General features: G+C 63.4%; 2 protein-coding genes across 29 annotated transcripts in view; one reads left to right on the top strand and one right to left on the bottom strand.

Annotated features, from left to right (window-relative positions):
- TMEM175 (transmembrane protein 175) overlaps positions 1-10580 on the top strand; it is a 24805-nt gene extending 14225 nt beyond the window's left edge. For 27 of the 28 annotated variants that reach the window (XM_019805061.2, XM_002924409.4, XM_034672268.1 and 24 more), the window contains 8 exons: positions 308-402; positions 2042-2093; positions 2408-2443; positions 3068-3151; positions 3534-3698; positions 7392-7470; positions 7602-7737; positions 9177-9834. In XM_019805061.2, the coding sequence (XP_019660620.1) occupies positions 308-402; positions 2042-2093; positions 2408-2443; positions 3068-3151; positions 3534-3698; positions 7392-7470; positions 7602-7737; positions 9177-9834 (1305 nt within the window). Of the gene's footprint in view, positions 1-307; positions 403-2041; positions 2094-2407; positions 2444-3067; positions 3152-3533; positions 3699-7391; positions 7471-7601; positions 7738-9176 lie in introns of all 28 variants that reach the window. The other variant, XM_034672254.1, reaches the window with a different exon arrangement.
- DGKQ (diacylglycerol kinase theta) overlaps positions 10046-18123 on the bottom strand; it is a 13085-nt gene continuing 5007 nt past the window's right edge. Inside the window, exons 7-24 of the mRNA XM_034670990.1 lie at positions 17678-17831; positions 17524-17595; positions 17267-17367; positions 16922-17160; positions 16739-16829; positions 16592-16646; positions 16401-16462; positions 15879-16029; positions 15431-15469; positions 14731-14846; positions 13234-13385; positions 12909-13057; positions 12634-12812; positions 12240-12340; positions 11919-12065; positions 11708-11819; positions 11476-11628; positions 10046-11293 (exon numbers count right to left, since the gene is read on the bottom strand). Coding sequence (XP_034526881.1) covers positions 11192-11293; positions 11476-11628; positions 11708-11819; positions 11919-12065; positions 12240-12340; positions 12634-12812; positions 12909-13057; positions 13234-13385; positions 14731-14846; positions 15431-15469; positions 15879-16029; positions 16401-16462; positions 16592-16646; positions 16739-16829; positions 16922-17160; positions 17267-17367; positions 17524-17595; positions 17678-17831 — 2175 coding nt within the window. The 3' untranslated portion in view covers positions 10046-11191. The remainder of the gene's footprint in view (positions 11294-11475; positions 11629-11707; positions 11820-11918; positions 12066-12239; positions 12341-12633; positions 12813-12908; positions 13058-13233; positions 13386-14730; positions 14847-15430; positions 15470-15878; positions 16030-16400; positions 16463-16591; positions 16647-16738; positions 16830-16921; positions 17161-17266; positions 17368-17523; positions 17596-17677; positions 17832-18123) is intronic.

Here is an 18123-nt window from a genome sequence, read left to right as displayed (position 1 = left end):
GACCTCACCAGGCCTCATAACTACGTCAGCTTCAGATCGCTGGCAGCTCGGTCGGCGCTCTGCTCTGGACGAAGCGTCTCTGCCTCGAGAGCTGGCATTTCCGTGGGACGCTCCGCACGCGATCCCCAAATAGGCAGCTGTGGGATGTGGCGCAAGGGGTAGGGAGACGGGGAGGCTACCCCGAAGAGGAGCCTCGGAGGGGCTGGGTTAGAGGCTGATCCAAGAACCCTTTGCGGGCCCTGGATGGGGCCGCCAGCTGCCATGGGGTGAAGCGGTCTCTGATGGTGACGCTCTTCTGTTCCACCAGTTTGACAAAAGTATACAGAAACTTCTAGCCACCAGGATTGCTGTTTATCTGATGACGTTTCTCATCGTGACTGTGGCCTGGGCAGCACACACGAGGTAAGGAGTCAGGCTGGGGCCTTTTCCCAGACGGAGGTCCAGGTCTTTGTGGCTCACTTGGTGCGTGTGCCCCGTGGCTGCAGGCCTTCACTTCCTCACCGCCATGTGACACGGGGTCACCCGCTTGCATGGGCACACATGCTGGGCCTCGAGACAGTATGGGGCAGGGCAAGGGCAGGGCTGCAAGCAGACTGCCCCGTGTGCCCCCGTCACGCTTCGCCAGGCGTGCACACACCCTCTACCCGGTCCCCAGACTCTGGCGAGGAAGAAGCCTGCACGGTGCACGCTCCCAAGCCAGAGCCTTCTCTTAGGGAGGGAAAGGTTCCTGGGGATCCGACAGCACTGCAGGGGACCCCTGACCCCCAAGCGGGGCAAGAGGGCTCTCAGGAAGAGACGTGGGGCGGGATGTGGGCACTGATGCCCTTGGTTAGCCGTGCGCCCTTGTGGAATAACGCTTCTGCGCGGGGGATGCTGGGCACACAGGGAGGCCGGGAGCCCTTCACGACAGGGCCCCACCGGCTCCGTGGGGGATGCAGCACGACCCCAGAGCCAGCCCTGAGTACGGGCCCCCTCAGGCCCCTCTTGGCCCCTGGTTGGATGCAGACCCCCCCAGGTGGGGGTACTGAGGCCCACTGAGCCCTGCCCAGGAGAAGGTCTTGTCCTCAGAGGAGTCAGAGCTCTGAGGGGTCTCCACGAAGGCCCTGGGCGAGTTCCTCAGTTGCTTGTGGTCCCTGGCCCTGTGTTTAGTTTTCTGTCGCGCTTTCCTGTCTCTGTATCAAACCATCCGTCTGAGAAGTAGGACGCTTTAGCAGGGTTACAGTATGGCGTCCCTGGAAGGACTTCCTTTTTTAAAAGGGGTCTTTGGACATGAGACCTGAAGAACGAGTTCCCTGGAGGTTTGAATTCCTCCTCCTCAAGTTTCCGGCCTCCCAGGGTAGCCAGGGGACGTCCCAGAGCGTGTGGGGCGCTTCCTCCCTCCGCAGCTCCCTCCGTGGCTTCTGCACACACAGCCCGGCTCTGTTGGCGGCCACGCACCCCGCGTGACAAGAGTCCGTGGAAATGTGAGCAGTGCAGTTTCTAGGGACTTAGGGTTTCCTTTTGTATTTTCAGCGTCTTCCAGAGTTTGTACACTAGGTAGTATTTTAAACTTGGTTAAAAATGACATATTTGAGGGGTGCCTGGGTGGCTCAGTCGTTAAGCGTCTGCCTTCAGCTCAGGGCGTGATCCCAGGGTCCTGGGATCAAGCCCCGCATCGGGCTCCCTGCTCAGCGGGAAGCCTGCTTCTCCCTCTCACACTCCCCCTGCTTGTGTTCCCTCTCTCGCTGTGTCTATCTCTGTCAAATAAATAAAATCTTTAAAAAAAAATTACATATTTGAGGCACCTGGGTGACCCAGTCAGTTAAGCATCTGGCCCTTGATTTTGGCTCAGGTCATGATCTCGGTGTCGGGCTCTGCACTGGGAGTGTAGCCTGCTTAACAGTCTTTCTCTCCCTCTCCCCATGCCCCTTCCCCTCCCCCTCCCCCCCCCAAATAACATCTGTTACTGATATTCTAATCAGCAAATGCTAGAGCCTTTGAATGATGCTGTTAGAGCCTCTCTATAGACAACACGTCTTCCTGATTTTCTTACACGGTTTAGACTGTTCCAGGTTGTTGGGAAAATAGACGACACACTTGCCTTACTCAACCTGGTGAGTCCTCCTTTCATTTCTTGAGAAACGAGTATGTTTGTAGGCCCGTCCTCCGAGGAAGGCAAGCAGGGGCTTGGCCTTTCTGGCACCTCCGGTGTGTGGAGCCTGGAACCCACCACCCACTCCCGGGCTCCTCACACGTCCTCCCTGGGGGTGCCCCTGACGAGACGAGCCCCCTTCCCTCCTTGTCGGGCGGCGAGGGGGTCTAGGAGGTAGAGAGTGACACGCCTCCAGGGTGGGGTGCTGCCAGAGGTCGCCCTGGGCAGCAGGGCTGGAGCCTGCCTTCCCCTCCTTCCCTCCCTCCTCCTTTCTAGGCCTGCATGATGACCATCACCTTCCTACCATTCACCGTAAGTACCTGCGGTGTCCTCCCTGGGGCCAGCCTGCCCTCACTGGGCCAGAGGACCCAGGATGCTTCGTCCTCAGACTCTCAGACCAGCGGGGTGGGCCAGGGCCCAAGCAGAGTTACAAAGAGGAGAAAAGCTCCAGGGGAGCTGGCAGCGGTCTTGGCCTCTTTGGGGGCGGGGGGTGGGGCGTACCTAGGGTTCCCGGGCTGGTTGAAGGAGGGGAAAGCCTAACCCAAAGGGGCCTGCGATGGCAGAGACACCAGCCTGGCCTCTGCGGGGCCCAACGAGGGGCATCCCTTCCACGCTCACTGACACTCCCGGCTCCTGCCCGGCCTCGGGCCCACTGCCTGCTGCCGTCCCAGGCTCCTCCCCAGCGGCTCCTTCACACCTGCCCGCACTTGCAGCTCTCACGGGACCGTGGTCTGGGTGTACAGGGCTGTGTGTCACAGAGAACTCTCATGAACTTGATGACGCTTCAGCTTTAAAGGCTTGAAGCACTCTGTGACACTGCTCTAGTAGGAAGGGACAGCACTGGGTCTCCCACCGAGTGTGTAGGCTGGGAGCAGGGGGCTCGCGGGGCTCCGGGGCCCTGCAGGACCTGGTTTTGTCTTGTGTTCTTGGCTGCAGTTCTCCTTAATGGTGACCTTCCCCGAGGTGCCTCTGGGCATCTTCCTGTTCTGCATGTGCGTGATCGCCATCGGGGCTGTGCAGGTAGGACACCCCAGCCTGCCCGCCCCCCACGGGCTTGTCCTCCTGGAGCACACGTTGTCCACGCGTGTCGGATGTGTGTGTCGGCTGCAGCAAGAGTCGTGCTCGCGGGCACGCTGCAGAATGGCTGCCCAGGCACCCGCCACGGGTGGCGGCGGACGACCAGAGGTTCTCAGAGCCTGGGCCTCCCGGGCGGGCCTGGAGAGAGGGCCAGCGCCCTCTGGTGCCTGGCAGGGTGAGGCTCTCTGAGACCCCCCAGCGGCCCCGGGGGGGCCCCTTCCCTGTGGCGAGCCTCGGCCCTGTGCAGTTTCTGCGGGTGGGCACGGGTGGGAGGGATTACTGGCCAGAGGCCCCGCCTGTGCCCTGCAGCCCACCTCTCCCGCAGGCGCTGATCGTCGTGTACGCGTTCCACTTCCCCCACCTCCTGAACCCCCAGATGGAGCGCGCCGCGCACAGGGGCCTCTACCGGCGGCACATCCTGGGCATCGTGCTGAGGGGCCCAGCGCTGTGCTTCGTGGCTGCCGGCTTCTCCCTGTTCTTCTGCCCCTTGGTGAGTGGGGGGCAGGGGGCGGGGAAGAGGGACTGCCCCACTGAGCAGATGCCCCCGGGGGGTGGGGGCAGAGCTGTGCAGAGGTCTCAGGAGGCCACTGGCATGTGGCCTGGTGCCCGGGGTGCCGGGGAGCACGGCTGGAGGGAAAGCCTCCCCCCCCACCCATCCCCCCAACACCACACCGGGACCTGCTGTGCGGATGGCCAGGTACCACGGTCAGAGCCAGGCCTCGGTGAAGACACGCACGGTCAAATGGGGGCAGCCAGTGGGCTGTGACCACCCACGTCTTCCCCAAGCAGGCGCACTGAAGGACGAGAGGGGAGATTCGGATGCCCGGAGCCCGGGCCACGCGTGCCCTCTGGGCGAGTAAGGGTCTCCACGAAGCCGCAGGGCAGCCAGCACTAGACGGCTCCTGGGGGAGCAGTCCCAGCAGCATAGCCGTGACAGCAGGCGAGAGGCGTCTTAGGAAGCACGGTGATGAAACCGTGTGAGCCCGAGGGGAAATGTCCTAAAGCCCCGCATGGAGGGTGTGAGCCGCGCAGAGAGCGCGCAGACGGAAGATCCCACTGAGAAGTGGGGCAAGCACCAGAGGGGACCCAGCCGGGGACCGGGCGCTGGCTCGCAGGAACACCCAGCTGTGCTCAGAGGGCAGGAGGCCTCGCCCGCACAGCTCCGGCATCCGTGCTGCCACCTGTGCAGGGTTGCCAGAACTTGGAACTGTGTCAGCCAGGTCGCAGGAGTCAAGGTCGGCTAGTGCCCTTCTAGCCAGCATCTAATTTAACAGGAATGTTATCTTAGAACACTTCCACTGTCCGGGAAGGCAGGAAACGCAGGCGCGTGGCTGTCTCAGAGCTGACTGCGGAAGTGTACGCGCGGCTCCTGCCTGGCCTGAGCCTTCAGGAAATACAGTGGAGTGTCCCGCCCAAAGCATCGTAACCGTGAAAAAACGGCTGATGTCGTTTTAAATGTCTAGTAAGCATTTTAAGAGATTCCAAGTTCTAAACAGATAGGCTAGCAGGGGCCGCTGCCCAACATCGTTCCCGCGAGGACGGACTGCGTGCTGGGGGCTGAGCGGCCGAGGCGTCCAGACGTCCAGCCCGGGCAGGTGGAGCGGGGAAAGGTGCACGCTGGCGTGGGGGATGAAGGGCGGGCCTCAGGCGGCTGCTTGGTCTTCTCAGTCTTGAGCATGTTCGAGGTGCAGGGGCGCTGTGGGAGGGATGCTCTAGGGGTGCTCGGGGTCAGGCCGGGCATCCTGGCTGTGGCCTCTAGCAGGGTAGCTCCCAGTGGACAGGGCAGGGCCAGAGGGGGGGACGCATTGGACAGGAGTCAGGAGTGAGGGGCATAGGGTCTGAGGCCACGTACACGTCCCGGTTGCAAGTGGGACAGTCTCCTGGCTGTGTGTTCAGCGTGGCCAACAGCAGGTCTTGGTTGGACAAAGTCAGGGCTTGAGGGATGACGAGGGTCATTGCGTGGAGGATGGGTGGGACAGCTGGGGTGTGGGATGGGTGGCCTGGGTGAGCCAAGCGGAGGACCAAGGTAGGCTGTGCCCACTGCCAGGGCCTGGGCCAGGAGCCTGGGCTGCATGGGCAGGGGGTCCAGTGTGTCCCAGGGGATAGCAGGTGCCATAGCATTGGGTCCATGCGGAGCCGGAGAGTGAGCACACCCTGGTGGGATGATGGCAGTGGGGAAGGCAACACCTGAGCCGCCAGGCTGGAGCAAGAGGGGAGCTGGGAGGGGCCAAGTGGTCAGTAGGTCCAGGGGCCTTAGGGGGTGGGGGCTCAGTCAGCTCTCTGTCCATCAGCCTTCCTCCCTCCTTGGCTGCAGTGTGGTTCTGACCCCTTGCCCCCGCCCCCCACCTCCTCACCTGGAGCCCTGTGCCCACCACTGGCCGTGAGACAACACACGTCAGAGCTTTCTGACCCCCCAGGCCTGCCCCCTGCAGCCTCCTCAGCAAGCCCCTGGCCTCCCCCCTTCCAGACATTCCCTCAGCCAGATCCTGTGCTGGGTCCCCCTTCCAGATCCAGCCCCTTCTCACCAGCCTGGTCCAGGCCATCCTGTCCTCCCTGTGGACCACCGTCCTCTGATGGTGATGCCCACAGGGCCCAGGGCCTTGCCTGCCAGCATCCTTTAGAAGCCACTTGTGTCCTGTTCCCGGCCCCACACCAGACTCCCGTCCTCCCATCCTGCCATCCTGGGGCACCCCTCCTGCCGGTCCTGCCGTGGTCGGCGGCCTCCTCCCTGCGTCACACCTGGGAGGCACCTCCCTCAGGTGCGCTGGATGATGCGGGGGTGCGGTCTCTTGAAGCGTGGACACTGGGTTAGAGACAGGTCTGTGATGTGTCTGAAGTGTCCCGCTGTCTCCCTGATTGTACCATGTGTACCGTCGTCATCTCCCCACATCAGGTGACCTCCAAGTACTGCGTGTGCAGGACGGGGGGGGGGGCGGGAGTCCCTCACGGGGGGCAGGCATGGGATGGGGCAGGGGCAACAGAAGGAGGGCCCTCCCTGCAGGGGTGCCAGCTGGGTGGTGTGGGGCCTTGAGGGCTCATGCTGCCAGGGCCCAGGACAGGGAATCTGCAGGGCTGCCTCAGGACCCGGCCCTGCGCCCTTTTTCAAGTAACGTGTGTGCACAATGTAAACTTCACACCACCATGTCCACTGCCACCTGCCCGGTCCAGTGGCGTCGTCCATGCAGCCACCGCTCTGCCTACTCTGGAATGTTCCCATCCCCGCTGCAGAGCCCCACCCCACTAGCAGTCACCAGCCCCCACCACACCCTGCTCCCTGGAAAACCCCTGATCGACTTCCTGTCTCCATGGCTTTGCCCATTCTGGGTAATTCATGTAAATAGGATCATAAAACAGGCTTTTATGTCTGGCTTCTTTCATTCAGCATGATGGTTTCACGTTGTAGCAGGCGTCAGGATTCCCAGCCTCCCGTCGGAGGTCATTGGAAGGACCAGTTTGCTTACCCATTGACCCATCCACGGACACCCGGGTGCTTCCCTGTCTTAGCGGCCGCGCATAACGCTGCCGTGAACGTGGGGGTGCTCGCGTCTCCTCGAGACCCTGCTCTCCGTTCCTCGGGGAACCTACCCAGACGTGGAACTGCGGGCCGTGGGCCCATTCCGTGCTTCGTTTTTGGAGGACCCTCCACGCTGTTTTCCACGCGGCTGCACCATCTTACACGCCGCTCCCACGGCGCACGGGGTTCCAGTTTCCCCACGTCCTCGCCAAGGCTCGTCGGTCTCTGCTCCTGTGAGAGCAGCCGTCCCGCGGGCCCGCGAGGTGGGCTCTGCTCGGGGCTGAGACCTGCGTTGCCCTGAGGCTGGGTGACGCTCCCCACCTTTCCTGTGCGGCTCGGCCGCGGTGTGTCTTCTGGGGAGAAATGTCTGCTCAGGTCCTCTGCCCACGTTGGGTTGGGTGTTCGTGTCCTTGCTGTGGAGCTGTAGTCCCCCCTGCCCCGGGTACCAGACCCTCGTCCCCTGTGCAGTCTGCTGGTATCTTCCCGCATTCTGGAGCTGCCTTTTCATTCCTCTGGAAATACTCCTGTTGCACAAGTTTTTCAACTTGATGAGGTCGAATTCACCTGTTTTCTTCTGTTTCTTGTGCTGCCATCCCTTCGGAGCGGATGGCTTCTGGGTGGCATTCCTGGCACCACACCGCCTCCTGACATGTCGTGTGTCTCATGCAGTCGTACCTGTTGATGGCGACGGTCATCTTCCTCCCCTACGTCAGCAAGGTCTCCAGCTGGTGCAAGAGCAGGCTTGTGGGTAGGTGCTCGGGCAAGCTGGTGTGTGGGGCCTCGGCACTGCTCCCCAAGGCCTGTGGAGCATGGGAAGGGCCAGGCGTCCCTGCACAGTCCCCTCCACTGGCCAGCTCCTCCCTCCTGGCACGTCCACAGGCCCCCAAGAGCCCCCAGCTCACAGTGTGGAGTTCTTCACCTTTGACCTGCACGAACCTCTCAGCAAGGAGCGGGTGGAGGCCTTCAGTGACGGGGTCTATGCCATCGTAGCCACACTCCTCATTCTGGACATCTGGTAAGGACCCAGGCCTGAGGGAGGGGGTACGCGGCCTGCCATTCATCACCCAGTCCTACAAAGGCAGGTGCTGAAGTCTCCTGATGCCAGCCCTCCCCTTGAGGAGGAGTCCCACCCTGGACAGAGCTCCCCAGAGTCCAGGGTCTCCTGTGCTGCTGGGGGGGGGGGCAGTGGCAGCACACGGGACGACTCCTGTCACTCCTCCCTTCCCCAAGCTGGTAGATGGGTGTGCACGGGCCTCCCCACTTCAGTGCTTTCCTCCCCCTTTAGGCCTCACCCCCAGTTCCCCACTCAGGTCTCCCCCCAACCCCTTCCCCCTCTTCCCCAGGGCTCCCCCTCCCAGGTCTCCCCGCCTCCCCTCCCCTGCATCCTCCCTTCTGCTGTTTTCCCTTCACTGTGCTCTTTTGCTCCACCTGACCTACCTCTTCCTTCTGTCAAAGTTCTCATTTTAGTTACTGCATTTTAAGTGCTTCATTTGTTGTTGTTGTCTCCGTATTTTCCATTCTTTTCTAGAGCCTCTTGGCCCTTTGGCCCTATTTCAGTGCGTTCTTATTTTGTTGGACAGGTTACACCATTTTGATTTTACATTTTGTGTGTGATGCTCTAAAGTGTTAGTTCTCCTAACTCTCTGATTGCTTTTTCCTACTGTAATTTGTGAATTTTTAAAATTTGGGAGCCAATATTCATTCCTGCCAATCTCAGAGGCCTAGACCTAAGGTTCCAGATTGATTTGGCTTTGCTTCTGCTGCCAGGGCCGAGCCAGCCCCAGTTCCCTTGTGAGCGGCTGCAAGGAGCGGTGGAGGCTGGGGGCCTCTACTCAGAGCCGCAGCCCCCACCCCCGGGGGCTCGTGCCTCTACCTTCAGATGCTTGCAGCTCCACCCCCCCAAAACGTGTAGCCCACCGTTGTGAGTTCGGAGGTGTCTCAGGCTACTTCCGCCCAGCCTGGAAATACGGACGGGCTCTCTGGGCCGTGCATTTGGGGACATCCACGGGGGGGAGGATCCCGAGACGTGCGTTAGAGTCGTTCCTTCCAGCAGCATTTGGCCCAGCAATGAGAACCACAGAGGGTGACCTCCCCCCCGCAGATCTGCGGGACCACCACTCCGGCGGATGGGCAGCTGCAGGGGAGTGGCCAGACCTCATGAGCACCTCGCTGCGGAGGCCAGAGTGGCCGTGGGGGCAGTGCTGCTCACGAGCCCTGGGCTGTGGGCAGAGACAGGCGCCGTGAACTCCGCACTTCAGATGAACAACATGGATCGCTCGGCGTACTTGGTGTGCGTTGAGGGTCTAACCACAGCTTTCCATGTCGTTCCTCTGAAACCAAGTGTGCCCGGGAGCGGGCAGCCCTCGTCGGGGCTGCGACGGGGTGGGGGCTGCAGCCCTGACCTGGCGCCCCACGTGGAGGCCGGGACAAATGCTGTGCGTTGCCCATCCTCAGCGAGGACAACGTCCCGGACTCCAAGGACGTGAAGGAGCAGTTCCACGGGAGCCTGGTGGCCGCGCTGAGCGTGTACGGGCCGCACTTCCTGGCCTACTTCGGCTCCTTCGCCACGGTGGGCCTGCTCTGGTTTGCCCACCACTCGCTCTTCCTGCACGTCCGCAAGGTCACGCCGTCCATGGGGCTGCTCAACATGCTGTCGCTGGCCTTTGTGGGCGGCCTCCCGCTGGCCTACCAGCAGACCTCGGCCTTCGCCCGGCAGCCCCACGACGAGCTCGAGAGCGTGCGTGTCAGCTGCGCCATCATCTTCTTCGCCAGCATCTTCCAGTTTGCCATCTGGACCACGGCCTTGCTGCACGAGGGGGAGACGCTGCAGCCCTCGGTGCGGTTCGGGGGACGTGAGCACGCGTTCATGTTCGCCAAGCTCGCGCTGTACCCCTGCGCCAGCCTGCTGGCCTTCGCCTCCACCTGCTTCCTGAGCCGGGTCAGCACAGCCATCTTGCACCTCACCCAGATCGCCGTGCCTTTCGCCTTCCTGCTGCTGCGCCTCCTCGTCCGCCTGGCCCTGGCCGTCCTGCGGGCCCTGCGGGGCCTCGGCCGGCCGGCACACGGGGGCGAGGAGGACGCGCGGGCCCCGCTCCTCCCTTCCACCTGCTAGCTCCAGGTGCCCGCCTGCCCCGGCCTACGCTTGGCCCGTTTTGGTTTTTATTTTCGTCGTTCTGCTCTAGAGCCCTCGGGAGGTTTTCTGCTTCTGCAGAAAGGAGCTTGGCTTCTGTGTGTCCATCCGTCCTGGGCCCACAACCTTCACCTTCGTGAAGCTGGGAGCCCACAGCGTCGGCCCTGAGGGGACAAAGGAGATGGCAGCAGGACAGCAATGCCCACACTGTATTTGTCCTGGATATAAATTATGCTTACATTCAGGTAGTGACAAGGTACATAGGGCCTGGGTGCCAAGCCCACACTGCCCCATCTGAGCACACAGACTCACTTAAATACAGAAGGACAGACAACTACAGACCGGAACCAACGCTAAGGCCTGCAAAGCAAACACTAATGACGCCACCGGGGACATCACGGTGAACACACGTTTGCGTGCTGGAGGCACGTGATGTGAATGTTCCACCACAAATGGCCACTACAGTGCATTTGTGCAGTTTTGGCAGAAGCTTGGGGGACACAGGGCTGGCAGGGCGGAGCCGAAAGCAAAGAGCCGGAACAAGTGGAGAAATGTGGTTCCTGGGCCTTTCTTTGGAGGACTCTGGAGATGCCACAGACTGACCCGGGGCCTGTCTGAACTCAGCGTGGCGGGAGGCCCAGACATCTGGTCAGCTGGACAGGCGCTGGGAACGGGCATGCTGATTGTTGGCAAACAGGTGATTAAAGCTGGCTCCTCTGGACCTCCCAGCCCAGGCTTCCATGGGTTTGCTTCTGGTCCCTTCCGGACACGTTCTGCCCCACCCCTGTGAGGGCCCAGCTCCCCTCCTGCTCCATCTTCGGGATCCTGGCCAAGCCCACCTGGCCTGGGGACCCTCCAGGTGCAGCCCAAGCAGGTCCTCCACAGTGGCAGGGCCAGGAGAGAAGGCACCTTCCCCCAGGACAAGTGGCAGGTGCCCCCACCCAGCCCTCAGTGGGAAAGCAGGCTGGAGGACCTGGTGGCCGGGGCATTCGGGGTCTGTACTGGGCACACTCTTAGAAGCATCCGGGGGGATGGCCCAAGAGTCAGTGCTGCCCAGCTAAACGGGCACAGGAATGGTGGGGGGACGCAAAGGGAGAAGTGCCTGCCACCCAGGATGGTGGCCTGGACCCCAGGGGGCGGGACAAATGGCCAGCCAAAGCCCCGCACCCACCCTGTCACTGGATCGGAGGCCAGAGGGGAAACACCTGCCACGCGCCCGGCAGCTTCCACGTGGCACAGGGGTGAGGGGGAGACATCCCCCAGTCAAAGCTGTAGGCAAGTCCATCCACCGCTGGCTGACGGCTGCTGCTGGACAGGCATGCTGCTCCAGGGCCCTCCTCTACTTGGGGTCCCCTTCAGAGACAGGTACCCCATCTGCTCTGGCATCCTTGGGAGTCCCCGCCTTCCTGGGCTTCTGCTTGGTCTTCCTGAGCATGTGGGCCTGTACCCGAACAGGTCAGGTCAAAGGGCCAAGTAATACTGCAGGCACGGTCTCAGCCCGCTTCACGGAAGGGGTGGGGGGGGGGAGGGTTCGGCCCGTGGGCCCCTCCCCTCCATGTACCCAGGGGGCCCAGCCAGCTCTCAGGGCCCACCCAGCTCCCCCCCCTCCCCCTGCCGTGGTACCTTGGGGCCCGCAGCAGAGATGATCATGTGTCCAGGAGCCTGGACCCAGGGCTCGCCATCCACCTGCACGGGCATGGCCTTGAGGAGAGTGACACGGAAGTAGGAGCCCTGGGCGATGCGGATACCAGACCGCAGCCCGCCCTGGACCTGGCCCTGGCAGAGGGGAGAGGGCCGGCTGGGCTCAGCGGGCTGCGGTCCCACGCCGGGGCCCACCCCGCCTGCCCGCACTCACCATGTGCATGACGCCCGTCACCCCCACCACCTCGAGGAGCCCGTCATCCATGCGTGGCTTCTCGAACCTTGAGTCACTGTCGGAGCCCCACAGATCGGCCCCTGAGCCCCAGCTGCACCGAGGGAGGGGCACACGGGTAAGTGGGCAGGCTGGGCCGGGGCCGCAAGGCCCGTGTGAGGCCAGAGCCCCCCGGAGCCCCACCCGCTGGTACCTGGGGATGTTGATGAAGATGAGACCCTCGATGCTTGGCAGCTCCACTTCCTGTTGCTCCACCTGCAGCCGGACCTCCTTGTGCAAGCCCCGGGCCCGGCTCATCTTCTGCAGCCCGACTCGCACATACACGCCCTTGTTGTGGAACCTGCGGGGAGGTGCACGCCTCCCGTGAGGGTGGAGCCCGGCCCCGCCTAAGACAGTCCCAAGTTCCAGTCCCATCCACCAATTGCTGCTGGTGAATCCCCAGGAAGCCCTGTCACCAGGGGGCGGCCCTGCTGTCTGGAGCAGTCCCACGCCCCCATCCCTGATCTTCCAGCACCTGCTTGTGAACTTGCCAGGCTCCTCCTCCCGTGCCTGGTGGAAGTCCAGGCTTAGCTCTGCGTCGATGCCAATTCCACAGTAGTTACTCATCTGCACGATCTGGAGACAAGACACGTTCTTCCGTGACCCTGGCCAGCCCCCACCAGGTGCTTCCCACCTCCCCTAAGCTGGGTCCAGCCTCCTCGTCTCCAACCCAACTCTGCTGCTGCTGTCAGAGCTGCTTCCGTCCTGGAATCGTCCTGCACCCAGGAGGAGGCAGGCATCTGAGCCGGCCAGTCTGCGATGTCACCAGCAAGCCCCTGCCGACAGCTGACCCTGCCTCAGCTTTCCCACAGAGGGGGTGGCCCCGGTACCTACACCAGGTGGTGGCCCGACAGGCGCCGCACCGTTACCTTGGGGGGCTCCACGTCTGCCACGCTGTTCTCTGCACTGCCAGCCTCGTGAGCATCCAGCAGGATGGTCCAGCGGTCCATGAGCACAGCGTCAGCCTCGTCCACCGACACCAGCACGGACAACGGGTCCTCACCACTGTAGCCCGCCCCCCAGCGGAGGACCCGGCCAAGGTCGTTCCCTGGGATGGGGCAAGACAAGACTGTCCACACCCACCTACCCACCCACTCCCCCCCTCCCCACCAGGCCTGTCCCCAGACCTGCTGGCTGACCCCACCTGTGCCCAGCGGCAGGATGGCCACGGAAGGCTCCGGGCAGGCCAGACGGTGCCGCATCTCCTCCAGGGCGGCAAGCACCCAGCCCACGGTGCCGTCCCCACCGCACACCAGCACCCGGAAGCAGGGCACCTGAGAGAACACGTGGAACCTGGTGGGAGGCAAACAGGAAGTGCTCTAGATGCGTGCATGCCAGCGGCAGCACCTGGGCCCCACGCCGACGGCCTGCACGGTTCTGTCCCCTCTGGCCTCTTGACAGGTGCATGCAAGCACCCCTCCTGACGCTCGTCAGGCTGTGAGCAGCACGGCGGGGACCCCCACACTCACCCGGGAAGAGGCCCCCCATTGGTCAGTTCAAAGACCTGGTGAGGGTTCAGCAGCTTCCGGAAACTACAGAGCAGGTCACGGCCCTTGAGGCCTCCACTCCTGGGGTTCACAAACACGAGGAGGGGGCAGGAGTCTGGGGGCAGCTTCGTGTGCTGACAGATGGGGGGCTGGGTTAGTGCAGGTTCTCAAGGCCACCCCGCGGGGGGGGGTGGCAAGTCCTCCAACCCTGAGCCCACCCGGGGCCAGCCCCCCACCCGAGGAAGGCACACATGGGGCCTGGGGGGGTACCTGGCCATCCCCACCTTGCCACTGACCACTCAGGGGACCCCCCACAGCAGAGGGGGCACCCGCAGATGTGGCCAACGAGGCAGAGATGGGTCCGGGCAGCCTGGAGCTCTGAGCTCACAGGCCATGCCCCACCCACCGTGGGCCTCGTGGTCAGACCATGCCCACAGCCCGATCCACGCAGCCAACGCCGAGGCTGGATACCCACGTGGGATTCCACCTGCCCCTCCTGCAGATCTCAGGGTCCCTGCCCACCCACACCGCACACAGCAGGAGCAGCCAGGCTCACAGAGTGGCCCCATCTCCCACGGGCAGAAGTCCCTCTCCCAACGAACCCCCAAAACGCGGTGCCCAGAAACAGCAGGCAGGGGGCCGACGTCCCCACGATGGTGAGGACAGTGGGGGGCACTGGGGTCCCCCGGTGGGACGTGCTAGGTAACGGGCACAGGTTCAGCAATGACTCAAAACCAAGGACACACTTGGGCCTCATGTGACCCCTGGGCAGGGCTGCCTGCGGTCATCCCTCGCTGCGCACCCCAAAGCACGTAGCTGCCAGGAGAGAGCGTGTGTGTCGGCACTGCCCACACAGCTCTGCCAGCACGGCCAGCTGTTGGGGGCCCTGACCCACGGGGGCTGCACCCTCATCAGGACAGCGGGATGGCGCGGGCTCGGGGTGGGAGGGGCAGCCAGGCCCAGGCGTCGCCCACCCAGTCGCGGACGACAAATTCCCTCCACCCTGATTCTGTTTCGCTTGGATGGGGCCAGGGACGGAGCAGCCACAAATAGCTCTGCTGAACCCTTGGGGGCCGGCAGGGCTGAGGACCAAAGGCTGCTGGCAAAGGAATGGCGTGTAGGGCGGGACCTGTGGCTGCGGCCCGTCACCCTGCCCTGTCCCGCGTGGTGTCTGCCCTGGCCCTGGGCTCGCCCCAGCTCATTCTTCCACATGGTGTCCAAAGTGAGGGAGTCCCACCTCTCGGCCAGAGGTGGCCCAGGCCTCCCAAGCAGGGGGAGTGGGGCCAGGTCCCGGTGACCAGAGAGAAGACAAAGGCCTGCCAGGAGGTCTGCACACACACAGCCCCTAGGAGGCTGCCATGATGGGGTGGGAACCACGGCCCGTGGTCCTCCGCCCGTAAGCCACAGTGCAGGCCTCTCGCCCCCGGACCTCAGGCTCCTCCCCTGGTGTGAACCGTGTTCCTGACGGCACCCACTCACCAGCACGTCTGGGAGCACCAGGGCCGTCAGTGGCCGGCCATGCACAGCTGTGTCCCTGAGCAGCATGTATAGTCGCTCGGCCTCCGCAAAGCAGGCCACGTCCAGCACCACCGCACCTGCAGCAGGGGGGCTATAAGGTCAGACGGCAGCCTCCCCGCATCCCGCCGCCAGAAGGGACCCTGGGTCTGGCCATCCAATGGCATCCACATGACACAGCACCACCATCCCCCGTGGAGCCTTTAAGGACGGCCAAGCTCAGAGACAGGACACAGAGGTGGATGGAAGAGGGCAGCGTGGCTGGGGACACCCTCATCCCTAGGGCCCCCCTAGAGGGGTGGGGAACACACCCAGAAGAACGGAGGACACTGATGACTGCTGGGGACCCACAGAAGGGACTTGGGGCTCATGGGTATGTCCTCCCACTTCTGGGTAGACCAGAAGTCTCCCACGAAAAAACAAGGGCAGAACAAGTTTTGGAGAAAAGTCCTCTGCAACTCAGTCACATTCTAGCAAAAGCACGACAGCCGTGAACCAGGGGAAAAAACAGAAATGTGTCCCTCACACGGGGTTTCCCCAGAAAAAGGTCAGGTCCTAAACAAAATGGAACGTTGAACACAGAGGCAAGAAGGGCAGGCCTTTCCACCTCGCTCCAGAGAATGACCTGTGCAAAGGCTGAGCACGGTCCAGGGTAGCGGCTCACCTTGGGAGGAGTAGACGTGGCTCACGGACACCAGGCCGGCTGCAAGGACAGGTTGCTGTCAGGGGAGGCACGTGGTCTCCACACGGCCTACCCCAGGCGGCCCCGCCCAGCCTCTGAGGCCAACCCTGCGGCCACTGTTCACACTAGGTGCCCAACCCAGCAGGGGCCCATACGTCCCTCCCCAGCTCAGAGCCAAGGGCAGAAAAGACAGAGGCTGGACCTCAGGAGTCGCGGAAGCCCCTTGGAGGAGGTGAGCGGTCTGGGCCCCGGAGGTGAGGACAGAGACCCACTGAGCGGGAACCAGCTTGGCAAAAGCTCAGACAGCGAGTGGTGGAGGAGGGGAGCAAGAGAACCAGCCCCCGTGGCCTGCTCTCAGAACCCGTCCCCTCCTCCCCCTGCTTCCGGTCACCAGTAGCCAGTAGCCCCAGGTCAACCTAGGCAGTCACACCTTTGGTGGCCACAGCCTCGTCCAGTAGGATGCCATACTCCTGGGCAGACAGGCCAGGAGGCAGGCCAGCAACATACAGGGAGACACGGGGGGCCACAACTCGGCGCTCAGCCACATAGAACCGCGTCTGGGTCATCTGCCGCAGGGACGTCTGTGGGGAGGCGGGACACTGAGCGGAGCACTCAGGGAGGGCACCGCAGCACCCAGCTCCACCACCCTCCATCCAGAAAGACTCCCCAGGCTGAAACACACGGAGACGGAAAAGGAAACACGGGCTTCCTCCCTTGGGACAAGCCCCTCAAGTACCCTCGGGGAGCTCTGGGGGGTGGGATCTGTGGCTCAAAACCCCACCTTCCAGGAAAAGGTGACATAAACAAGCAGACAGACCCGCCAGGCCCAGGGGGGCTGGCACTGCCAGCCAGGATGGACGTGGTGTCCTGGGGACAGGCTTCCTTGCTAGGAAGCAGCGGCCATGGCCAAAGGCTGGCGGCTCCACAGGGACCAGCATTCACACCCAATGACCTGCCGGATGTCACGAAGCCGGGCGAGCACGGGCTCTTCATCCTCCAGCACTGTCCTCTGGACTGCAAGAACGACAGGCAAGGCCCGTGGGCACCAGGTGCCATGCTCACCGCTGCAAATAGCTGCCCTAAGACCTCAGGGCACCCGGGGGGGGGGAAGATCAGGGGACATCACCGCAGACTACCACTCACCTTGCCTGCTTCCCATGAGCACCTCCACCAGCTGGAAGCTCTCAGGACCCTCGGCCTGTGGGGGGCAGAGTTTGAGGCATCAGGCCTGGACCCCCAACTCCCCGAGGACGCCCACCGGGCCAGCTGGGCCCACAGCAGCATACACACCTGACGTCCGAGCAGCGGGAGAGCCTCCAGCACCATGGTCCCGGCAGTGCTCTGTGGGGTCACACGGATGGACACGTAGGCCACACCCACCCTGCAGGGAACAATCTCAGGAGCTTGGGTCACACGGCCCCCACCCCTCCCAACTCCCGCCGGCAGACCCTGGGCCTTGGGCCTGGGTCTCACTTGAGCCAGGCAGGGTAGATCTTCAAGACTTCCTGGGTGTGGGGCACAGCGCGGACGATCCAGGCCTCGGGTGAGGCCTCTCGGGACCCGGGGCCTCCGCCGCCCTCCTCCTCTGCACTCCCGCTGGCCCGGGTCTTGCCCCGTGCCCCAGTGTCCGCAGCGTGCACAGGTGGGGGGAGTGCCTGCAGCTCGAAGTCCCGAGGGTCCTCTGTGACGTAGTAAGCCCGAAGCGCCAGCTCCTGAAGGGTGGGGGCCGGATGTGGACAGGAGCCGGGGCCGCTCTGGATGCCACAAAAGCACCCCCAGGAATGGGCCCTGCCTCGGCCCCTGCGGGGGCTCTCTTACCAGCACCTCCTCGCTCCTGGCCAGGCGGGGGGCAGTGATGACTCGAAAGTGGTTTCTCTGCAAAGCATCGTTGCCGTCAAAGATCTTCAGGGTCTGTTTGCCTGGGCCAGAGACAAGTGGGTATGGGTCCATGGAGTGGGGTACTGGCTGGGGACAGGACAGGGGATGGGGTGAGGGAAGGGAATGGGGACAGGAGGTACAAGGGACCGGATGGGGGTAGCGGGTGGGCAGGTGGGCAACAGCTAAGAGGCACCTACTGGACTCCGGGGCCAGCACCTCTCTGCTCAGGCCAGCCGGGGTGCTTCCGTCCACACCATCGTCCCCCTCACCTGTGGGAGGGACACAGCTGACCTCTTACTGGTGGCCTACCCCCAGCCTGCATGCCCGGCCCCAGCACGGCCTTCCACTCACCTGTCTCTGGGGCCGAGTTCTCAGAGATGCGGAAACAGTGCATTTTACTGAAGTTCCGGGACAGCAGGCGCACGCACGCAGGGGGCAGGACCATGGTACGCAAGCGCCCAAACGTGCACTCCGGGGCGAGCGCCGCCGAGCAGACTGAGTGCGCCTGGAGATGCGGGCAGGGACCGGCCTTCAGCCACTCTGCGGGGCCCACGCTGGACCGATGGCCCCTACGCAGGCTGCGACGGAACGCACGAGTGGGCAGCGCCTCCCTCAGAGCAGAAAGGTCCCCAACTCTGTACGACGGGGACCACCCCCTGCCCCGACAGAGTGCGATGCAGACGGGTGGGGACGTGAGGACGGAAGGACGCACCGCACCTGCTACCAGGACCTCCACCCTGCTTTCCAACAGGATAATACATCCACCCCCCAGGACCCCCACCCCCATCCCACAAAGC

The sequence above is a fragment of the Ailuropoda melanoleuca genome, chromosome 11, assembly GCF_002007445.2.
Source record: "Ailuropoda melanoleuca isolate Jingjing chromosome 11, ASM200744v2, whole genome shotgun sequence".
NCBI classification, from domain to species: domain Eukaryota; kingdom Metazoa; phylum Chordata; class Mammalia; order Carnivora; family Ursidae; genus Ailuropoda; species Ailuropoda melanoleuca.
This window is presented reverse-complemented; position numbering and strand designations above follow the sequence as displayed.